Source organism: Panicum virgatum, chromosome 3K (genome assembly GCF_016808335.1).
Source record: "Panicum virgatum strain AP13 chromosome 3K, P.virgatum_v5, whole genome shotgun sequence".
NCBI classification, from domain to species: domain Eukaryota; kingdom Viridiplantae; phylum Streptophyta; class Magnoliopsida; order Poales; family Poaceae; genus Panicum; species Panicum virgatum.
Window position 1 is genome coordinate 44,189,232 of NC_053138.1, and position 10,924 is coordinate 44,200,155.

Genomic DNA, 10,924 nt, shown 5'->3' on the forward strand with positions numbered 1-10,924 from the left:
CAAAGTATAAGTGCTATGGGGTTGATGGAACAACAACTGTGTGCCGTGCTAAACAAAAAGCTGTGAAACCAACGTTGACCCAAGTACAGAACTATTTAGCATACTCCGTAGATTTTATCAAAAAAAAAAACAGTATTCTGTGCTCAAACCCTCGTACTGCTTTTGACTTTCAGGATACGGACTGGCATTTGTCAATGGGAATAGGAATGGGAGTGGGATTGGGATTAGATTGAGAATGGTCGGTGGCCAGGAGCAAGGGAGCGAGCAGCCCCGCAGCAGACAGCACATGGGCGTTCTAAATGCCACCTTTCCCCTCGGCAGCAAACAGACCGAGAGAAAACCCACCAGAGCCCCTCGCGCAGTCGCGCGCGGGCAGTGACCATGGCCGCCGCCCTCCGCCCCCTCGCGCGCCGCCGGGCGACGGAACCGGCGCCTCTGCCCCTGCTGCAGCCTCTGTTCCCCGCGTCGACGGCGTCGTACTCCAAGGTAAGAACCTGACCATTTCTCCTATTCTGTCGCTTCGCTCCATCGCTTAAACCCTCAGGCCTGCTCCTTTGCCACAGCCTCCCTCCACTCTCCGTGCCGCCTCGGCCATCGCCGGCGGTGCCGGCCTCGCGGACCTGCTCCGTGTTCAGCTCCGTCCGTCCCCGGTGCCATCCCTACTCCGCCTCCACTCGAACAAGGTAAAGATTGAAACTTGGCCTGGGAATTCTTACTGCTTGTGATTCTACATCGAGGAAAGGGATCTGGAGACTTCTACTTTTTTCTTTTTTAGTAAAAAATGGATCTTCAATTTTAGTTTTCTCTTGTTAGAGTACAAACTACAAGCAGATTAGTTCAATACCTCAAAGTTCAAATAGTTTTTTTTCTAAAACGTTCAAATAGTTTTTGTATCCCCTCTCTGGAACACTGAGCTCTCTGTTGGTATTACTTAGTATATACAGTCATTTTTTCCTTTGAAAGAAATTTAAAATAATTTCTGGAATTGGGTACCTCTAGTTGTTTCCTCATTTGCTCAATCGTCATTGCTATTGATTTGACCCGTAAATAAAATCAACAATGAAATCTGATGATTGGGATACTGAATTCATTAAGTGGTATGCCACATCAGAGCTGAATATTACCTGTATTGATGTATAGTTGTACAAAATTATACTGGAAAGAACAGTTACTGCTAGCTCCAGTCGTAACCTTATTGGCTCATTGCAGCTTTTCCTTGTGATACTGGTATCAAAATCTGAAACAAGGTTCATGCTGATTTCGTTCTGTTTAGTTATATATTTTGCCTTGCAGTGTGTTCTTGTTAATGTTCGGTTGGATTGACGAAACAGAAAATGCATAGTAATTAGTAAAAAAATGGAGATTCATTTCTGCCAACTACCAAACGAAGTCTGGGTAACAATATAATGAGGTTTTGCATGCCATTTCTGAAAGAGAAATTTTGCCTCCCTTGGGCTACAGCTTGCAGCATTTCAAACATCATTGGTTCCATTGACATATTTCCTGCTTCTAACAACAGGTTTCATCCCCTCTCCTGGCCACCACCACTGCTGCTGCCATCGTTCCAGACACCCACCACATTCAGTTCTCTCTGTATCCAGGGCCATCCTTGATCCGCCACTACACAAGCGTAAATACTTCCATATGGTATGTAGCTGGTGTGCCATTCCTACCACCACTAACTGTACCTTTTGTTGCTGCATATTTTGCAGGGCGGTGCGCCAGCATCACCAAGGCAACTGGTCAATAGCCAGACGACACGGAGTCTGAAGCTACTCGCCCTGGCATTTTTCTTGCTTATGGTTTCAGATTGGAAAGGGCTCTTGAGCTTTTTTGTGGTAATGCACTGATTGGCATTTTTCCGTCACTGATTAAGTTTTTGCACTACTACCATGTTCTTGCAGCATATATTTATGGTTTAGGACTTTAATACAACAACAACAATATAGTCTTTTTTCCCAAACAAGTTGGGGTAGGCTAGAGATGAAACCCGAAAGAAATAAGTTCAAGGTTCAGGCACATTGATAGCTAGTCTCCAAGCGTTCCTATCCAAAGCTATCTCTTTAGAGATATTCCAATCCTTAAGGTCTCTCTTAACCGACTCATCCCACGTCTGTTTAGGTCTATCTCTACCTCTCTTTACATTATCGACCCGCTCAAGAACCCCATTACGCACCGGCGCCTCAGGAGGCCTTCGTTGGACATGTCCAAACCATCTCAACCGATGCTGGGTAAGTTTCTCCTCAATCGGTGCCACCCCGACCCTATCCCGAATAACTTCGTTCCGGACTCTATCCCTCCTTGTGTGCTCGCAAAACCACCGCAACATCCGCATCTCTGCTACACTCAGTTGCTGAACATGTCGCCTTTTTGTAGGCCAACATTCAGCACCGTATAACATCGCCGGACGAATTGCTGTCGTATAGAATTTGCCTTTTAGCTTTTGTGGCACCCTCTTGTCACAAAGGATGCCAGAAGCTTGGCGCCATTTCAACCAGCCAGCTGAAATTCTATGCCTAACATCTTCATCAATGTCGCCATCCTTTTGTAGCACCGATCCTAAATACCGAAAAGTATCCTTCTGGACCACCACTTGCCCATCTAGACTAACGTCTCCCCCTTGCCTAGTCGCGCTGAAATCACACATCATGTACTCGGTCTTGGTCCTACTAAGTCTGAACTCTTTCGACTCTAACGTGCGTCTCCATAGCTCTAACTTCCTATTAACCCCTGTCCTACTCTCGTCAACTAGCACCACATCATCAGCAAAGAGCATACACCAAGGAATCTCACCTTGTATATTTCTTGTGACCTCATCCATCACTAAACCAAATAAATAAGGGCTCAATGCTGACCCCTGTTGTATGCCTATGTTAATAGGAAAGTCAGTGGTGTTGCCATTACATGTCCGGACAAACGTCGTCACATCCTTGTACATATCCTTAATGAAGGTAATGTATTTAGTTGGGACTTTGTGCTTCTCCAAGGCCCACCATATGACATTTTTCGGTACTTTGTCATATGTCTTCTCAAGGTCAATGAAGACCATGTGCAAGTCCTTCTTCTGCTCCCTATATCTCTCCATCAATTGTTGTATTAAGAAAATCGCCTCCATGGTTGACCTTCTAGGCATGAACCCAAATTGGTTTTGGGTCACACTTGTCACTCTTCTTAGGCGATGCTCGATAACCATCTCCCAAAGCTTCATCGTATGGCTCATCAGTTTAATCCCACGGTAGTTAGTACAACTTTGAACATCGCTCTTGTTTTTGAAGATAGGTACTAATATACTTCTCCTCCATTCTTCCGACATCTTGTTTGACCGAAAAATGAGATTAAAAAGCTTAGTTAACCATACTATTGCTCTATCTCCTAGGCATCTCCACACCTCAATGGGGATACCATCAGGGCCCATCGCTTTACCTCCCTTCATCCTCTTCAAAGCCTTCCCGATCTCTACCTCCTGAATTCTCCTCACAAAACATCTGTTGGTATCGTCAAAAGAGTCATCTAAGTTAAGGGTAGGGCTCTCACTCTCCCAATTAAACAACTTGTCGAAGTACTCTCTCCATTTATCCATGATCTCCTCATCTTTCACTAGCAGTCGATCTGTTCCATCCTTAAAGCATTTGATTTGGTTGATGTTCCTTGTCTTCCGCTCGCGGATCCTAGCTATCCTATAAATGTCGTTCTCTCCTTCTTTCGTTCCTAGCCGCTGATACAGGTCATCATACGCCTTACATTTGCTACACTCACAGCTCGCTTTGCAACCCTCTTCGCTAATTTATAGCCCTCGATGTTGGCTGCACTCTTGTCAAGGTGGAGGCGCTTGAAACACTCCTCCTTAATAGCCCTTTGCACCTCGTCGTTCCACCACTAGGTGTCTTTCCCCTCCTGTTTGCCTCCCCTACTCATGCCAAACACCTTTGAGGCCACCTTCCGAACACATGTTGCCATCTTTAGCCACATGTCATCTACGTCTTCTCCTTCTTCCCAAGGCCTCTCACCTAGCATCATTTCCGTAAACGCTTGTGCCGCTTCCCCTCTAAGCTTCCACCACTTTGTTCTCGCAATCTTGGCACATTTGTCCCGGTGGACACGTACTCGATGACGAAAGTCCGCCACCACAAGCTTGTGTTGAGGGACAACACACTTCCCAGGTATCACCTTACAATCTAAGCAATCACGTCTATCCTCCCTCCTAGCAAGGATAAAGTCGATCTGGCTCGAGTGTTGTCCACTACGAAACGTCACAAGATGAGATTCCCTCTTCTTAAACACGGTATTCGCTATCAACAAGTCGTAGGCTAACGCGAAGTTCAACACATCCTCCCCGTCATGACTTCTGCTACCATACCCAAAACCCCCGTGCACTCGCTCGAACCCTACATTAGTCGCACCCACATGGCCGTTGAGATCTTCTATGAAGAGTTTCTCGCTGGTAGGCACGGTACTAACCATGCTATCTAGATCTTCCCAGAACTGTATTTTGGTGCTCTCACTAAAGCCTACCTGAGGGGCATATGCACTTATCACATTCAAAACCGAATCTCCAACTACCAACCGGATTAGGATAATCCAGTCGCCTTGCCTTCTAACCTCTACGACTCCATCCTTAAGGCTCCTATCAATCAAGATGCCTACACCATTCCTACCTGGAGTTGCTCCCGTGTACCAAAGCTTGAAGCAAGTATCCTCAACCTCCTTTGCCTTCTGGATCTTCCATTTAGTCTCCTGAATGCATAGAATATTTACACACCTCCTAATTGCTACATCAACTAGCTCTCGCAACTTACCCGTTAGGGACCCTACGTTCCAGCTACCTATACGAATCCTAGTTGGCTCGGCTAGCTTCCTTACCCTTCGCACCCGTCGAGGGAAGTGCGAAGACCCTTGCTCATTTTTCACTACACCCGGGTGTAGATGTAGCGTGCCATTCAGGTGACGACCCGACCCTTGCTCACTTATCATCGTACCCAGGTCACGATATGACGCGCCCTTGGGGAGATGGCGACCCGGTCCTTGTCCATTTATCACCACACCCGGGTTCCGATGTAGCGCGTCGCTAAGAGGGTTACACCCCAACGAGTTTCTTGTGTGTTTCAAATCTATTAGAGTGGCTATTTTTTATGCTGGTTTGCCAAAACCTAACGCGACCCTCCTGCTTTACCCGGGCTTGGGATCGGCTATGCTGAGACGACTCAGGAGAGAGAGAGTCTTCCAGTCAGCATAGCGCGGAGTTGGTTTAGGACTTTAATACTTTAGTTAATTCAAATCTCCCTCAAGAGCTTCCTGTTGACAACTTCACATTGGAAAGAACAGATACTGCCATTTGCTCAATGTGAAACTTACCGTACATGTAGTTTTACTTTTTGAGTTTATTGTGAATGCGAATCTGTAAGTAATTAAAGTTTGCTGCAATACCGAAAAAATGTGTTTGTTTCATTTTGTGTTCACAATCAGTATAAACCCTCTATGTTTACATTTATATTACAAATAACTGTAGTTTGATAAGGAGTTAACATTTCACATTGTTATCTCTTATTGTTTTCTTGATGAATTCATAGGGGGAAATACACTGCATGATTACAACAGGATGTCTGACCATAGTAGTGAATGACTTGGTGGAGCAGTCTGAAATTATTGATGAAGCCATGGAGGCCTGTAAGAATGCTTGTCATTTATTAAAAAAAGGGTTGGATGATAAAGCTTCTGCAATGTTTGATCAAGGAATGGAAGACTTTCTGAAAGCTGTTGCTGTATATGAAAAGGGGTTGGATTATATTGTTAAAAGATGTAATGAGTTGCCACCGGATACACAGCAAGAGATTAGGATGTTGTGCAAAAGAATGCATGGCTCAATCAAGAGGAAGAGGTAAAGGGGTACAACATACTCTTTTTTGTTGGTGATCTAAACATATTACTGACAGATATGCCTTCTCTGCATTCAGGGAAAACATGAAGAATTTGTCACGTTATTTTGAGACCCTGAAGGATAATACCAAGGGGGACTGGGTCTGATAAGACCCTGTAGACCCTGAGGCGGTGAGGATGCTGAGCAAGGGAATTGTTGCCGAGGTGCTTGCATCATGTCTTCTTCTGGTAATGACGATTGTAGGGATGTATGTAGCTTAGTGTTTTAATCTAGAGTACTGCGGTCATATGGTGTTATGGCTAAATTGCTGGCTTTATTTGATGATGATGTAGGTTGAGGTAGATTGGATCTCGCCCTCACATTGGAGGCTTTAAGATTGATCCTCTACTTCTTCCTTAACCCTTACAATGACTCTGACGTGCTTTATATAATAGCCGGCCTAACAGACTCCAAAACCAACTCAAATTCTAATCTTATCTCTAAAGGAAACTGACTACAAAAATAGAAACTAACCCTGAGCGACGTTAGGCGTGGACTTCTGTTACCTACGCTAGAATTTCTTGCCAAAGAAGTTCATAACATATGGAGTTGGTTTTCATGTGGAACCAAATGCAAAAGGTTTCTCTGTTATTCTGCGGAAATTTTTGTTATAGCGCTGCTTCTTGCAAGCATATATGAGTGCTCAGGCATGCTATTGTACATGAAGATCATCGTGTAGTTTCTTTTTTGTGGATCTTGATCTCTCTGTACGTAGATTTTGTTTGAATCTATCAGCAATTCACTGCAGAGAGACGACACTTTTGAATCATGTCTAAGATACAAAATGCTTATCTATTGGGCAGTAACTGAATAAATTCAGCTGACTTGAGGCTAATGTACTTCCCCAGTGTTAGTCATACGAAATTGATTCAATTTTGTTTCTTTCTAGAAGAAATAAATCGATACTTGAGGAATACTGCACCATAGTATACATTACATAGGTGCCACATTGTTCACAGCCAGGATACAAGTGATCGGGTAATACGTGGCAAAAGTTTGTCAACGTACCATATGCCTGCATACAGATTCTATCATAGTTCAATACTAAAAAGTAAAAACTTGGATCAACATGACAGGACAATCACTTCACTGCTTGCTCAGTAATTTCTTACCTTGATGTTTCTTGGTACTTGGTTGAGTAGTCCATAGTATTATGCTCCTTTGTTGCTCGTGCAACTCTGACGTAACTTTCCAAAGGTGAACCAAAACACAAAAGTGGAAAAATACATATAAACATCAAATTCTAAATCAAAGATCATCTTCAAGAAAATTATGGAGTATAACCAAATGACAAACGTTTGACTACCCATGGCATTCCATTTTTTCGGTTAAACCACTAAAATTTTTTTTACTCAATTTACTCAATCAAACTATATCAATTGATATAATTTACGCATAATAAATTTGAATTTTTTTTAAGTGCTGTAAAATGTTTTTCAACTTTACGGGGTGATAAAGCACATCATATATGGGGCTATTGTGTTCTTGCCTCTGTTCTGAACCCCAATTGTTATTTTCACATTGAATTTTACCCAAACTGTTTGGAAACGAAGCCTCATTTTACCCCCACTCCATCAGCAGCACATAATAGTATTAAAGAAGATAATTTTACCCTTGCAAATATACCTCTGCTGTTCTTAGAACTTTGTGAATATATCCTTATTTGTCATTATATTTCAGCAGGATTTCAATAAAAATATGAACAAGAATTTGGCAGAACTTGAACAACATCATGACACACAGAAGCAAATTCAAACCACATGCATATATATATATATATAGATAGATAGATGGGTTAATTGGATATTTGCTATTGCAATTACCGTAGTTCAAAGATATACCATTACCATTCGTCAATACAGTTAACGTGCCATTACAATTTCACATTTCTTGAAGACATGCCGTTACTTACTTTAGTGTGTCTCTAAAGATATGTGGACCAAAATACCATTTCTTCTTCTCACGGTGCTCTGCTCCTCCCCAAAACTGCCGAGCTCCACTGCACAAAATCCGTGTGCTCAACTCCACCGCTCCCTGATTCCACCCACCAGTAGCCACGCCACACACTCCTGCCCCTCTAGAAGCAAATCTGAGCCCCCTCCATCCACCTCTCCACCAGGAATTGAATGAATGCTGCACCATTCTCGCAGCCCAAGCTTCATTGCCAGCCTCAATCCCCCGCCAGCCAAACCTCTGGGATGTGCTCTTTTGGAAAAAGACTTTGGAACGATAAGGATTTCAAATTGCGTCGACCCATATTCGTCCTACCTTCCCAGCTCCACCATCAACCCCTCCATACCGAGCCACAACGAACCACCACCTCACTCGGAATATCCGGTTCTTCGCCAGCTATGCTTGCTACCGTCGCCATCGATGCACCCACGCCGACGAGCACCCTCCGGCACTCCCCTTCGATCGAAGACTATTCAAACCAGGTGTGCGAGAGGCTCCTTAGTCCTTAGCCCTCAACGCTCTGCAATGTTCCCTTCGTGCCGACCCACCCGTGGCGGCGGCCCGGGCCGAGCCCCACCGCCTGCACGCCGGCCGCGCGCGACAGCCCTTGAAAGTATAAATGGAACACTTCGAACAATTTTCCCTTCAGTTTTTGTTTAGATATCAAGAAATTGTTGTTTTAATAAAGTGGCGCAAAACCATGGTATAAATAAAACATGTCCTAGTCGGGTTTGTATGATTCCAAAATGACTACTCTAGAAAGAATGCAAATCTCATTTCCTGAGGAGTTAGATGATTTTAAATTTAACCAAATTTATAAAAAGTTTATTAACATTCGTGTCTCCATATAGAATTAGTATTGGTATAAAAATATAATACATGATTAGTCTAATGATACTTAGTTTGTAATATAAATATAAATATTATTTATATAAATTCGGTCAAACTTAAAATTGTTTGACTTTCTCAAGAAATGAGAGTTGCATTTTTTTTTGACGGAGAGAGTATATTTTTAACAATACCATGGTCTTACAAAGAATAAGGTTCTAAGCATCCAAACACTCCAGGGCTTTCTAAAAACCAAAGTATTTTGCAAAATTGTGTAGTTTTCCTATACTCTAAATTCCTAGAATCGAAATGTGATGTAGTATTTTTATTTTAAAAAGGTCAGGTTGATGAGTTACCTACTCGTGGTACCTAACATGTGGATCCCACATTCTGGGGAGAGGAGGGCTTCGATTCGGCTCACCGGCTCTTTGGTGATCTGTATCTGAAAAGGAGAAACGAATTGGTGACGGGAGCGACACAACAACTCAACAAGGGTTGAGTGACAGCGGCAGGCTGGTATCCGACGGCCTCAAGCAGGTGGAGCAGCTAGTAAGGAAGTGCTTGAGTGCTCACCCAAGTGATGCCGGCAAAAATGACGATGAAGGCAATGGTGGTAACGATCTCTGCCGCATGGGTGATCACTTATCAGTAGGGATGCGAGTGGATATCCAATAGTGTTTTATGGGTCAACTAAATAATTACAATGACATCATTCTAGTTTATTTCTCCTCCTAAATTAATTACGCACAGTACCATCCTAATTTATTTTATTAAAGTTTTGGGTCGACCCAATAACCCAAAATAAATATAACTTGCATCCCTACAGATCAGTCCTAATCGAGTAGTGGGACGATTGTTTTTTTTTAATTGAGTAGTGGGACGATTGTTGCAGATCATGTTCGACACATTAATTAAAGACGGAGAAATTCACAGGTTAAGTTTACGTTGAACCCAATATTCCACTAATTTTAAGAGTTTTCTTTGTTTGTGAAAATAGTTTTTAACCCGGATAACTCCATATAGAAGTTTAAGGCAAAATTAATTTTGGCATGTCCAGATCGAGCAAGTTAAAAATCCAAGCTATATTTCGGCATGTCAATTTGGGCAACTCAATCCAAATTTATCCCATTTTAAATCAAAAAATGAACTAAGTGACCTATTAAGGATCTGTTTGGTTCAGAAGCGAGCCTGAACGGACCCATCCCGCTCCTTGTTTGGTTCACGAGCGCCAGAACCGAGCCATTCCATGAAGAGAATATTCACTGGTGATTCGGGATGGCTCCATTCCAAAAAAAACTCAGTCGAACGCAGTCATCCCACTTGGACGGCACGAGACGGCGTGATGGACGAGCGGCAGCCCAGGCATGATGCGTGCGGGCGAGCAACATCTACAGGAGCTGTGTGGGGGCACCTGACAAACGGAACCCACAAATGGAGGCTGACAGATCTAAAATTTATATTATTCTATCCCTCCAACTAAACAGAAAATAGAACAGCTCTATCCCTCCAACCAAACACCTCTTATAAGAACCACTCCATCTAGAAAAATAAAAATGAAGCCACTCCATCCCACTAGCTTTCCAACCAAACCCACCCAATCTCCTCAACAACATCCGTGCTCTCCTGGCCTCCCGGACGTATGTCTCGCGCAGCTACAGCCGCACCCCGTGCCGTCCCTTCTCTGCCGACGCGAGGGAGCTTTCATTCATTGATTTGGAATCGAAAGTTTCTGGAGCAATTTTACTGTTGTGCAGTATCTAAAAAAAAACCAGCATAAGTTAAACTGTTTAATTTTTTTAATCTCTTGGCTTGCAGCACATAATTTGGACTTCACTGCTTCAGTTAGTTTTGGTTTCCCCTGTTTTCTGTGCATCCTAGAGCACTCTGTTCACACTACTTTGAGAACATCTATGGGTTATGGGTAGCACTGGTTGTAACCCTCCATTGCTCATCACAGTGCTTTTGAATGGGCAATTTAGCATCTAAGTTAGGATCTATCACTAACACTGATCAGCAGTGGCGTTGAACCCATTATGTTAGTTTGGTGGTATGGTGAAGCAGAGACGAAAAGCTGTAACATTGATGAATGGTTGTGCATTATGGCGGCACTGAAAGAATAGTTAGTAGCGTTGGCCGGTTATACTTTGTTGACGCAGAACTAGGCCAACACACCAAAGCGCTCGAATGCGCAGAGAGCGACGGCACGACGCAGCGTCGATGCTCAGACCG

The 10,924-nt window shown here is 43.4% G+C and overlaps 1 protein-coding gene across 1 annotated transcript; it reads left to right on the top strand.

Annotated features, from left to right (window-relative positions):
* Nucleotides 1-259: 259 nt before the first annotated feature.
* Nucleotides 260-6,334, top strand: LOC120699272. The gene is made up of 6 exons (XM_039983215.1): nucleotides 260-486; nucleotides 564-683; nucleotides 1,520-1,630; nucleotides 1,713-1,838; nucleotides 5,568-5,875; nucleotides 5,952-6,334. The coding sequence occupies exons 1-6, from the start codon at nucleotides 382-384 to the stop codon at nucleotides 6,019-6,021; spliced, it is 840 nt and encodes a 279-aa protein (XP_039839149.1). The 5' UTR covers nucleotides 260-381; the 3' UTR covers nucleotides 6,022-6,334.
* The last annotated feature ends 4,590 nt before the right edge of the window (nucleotides 6,335-10,924 follow it).

Coding starts and splice junctions, on each gene's coding strand:
- LOC120699272 (XM_039983215.1), top strand. CDS start 382: ATGGCCGCCGCCCTCCGCCCCCTCGCGCGCCGCCGGGCGACGGAACCG. Junction 487..563: donor CGACGGCGTCGTACTCCAAG/GTAAGAACCTGA, acceptor CCTTTGCCACAG/CCTCCCTCCACTCTCCGTGC. Junction 1,839..5,567: donor GGCTCTTGAGCTTTTTTGTG/GTAATGCACTGA, acceptor ATGAATTCATAG/GGGGAAATACACTGCATGAT.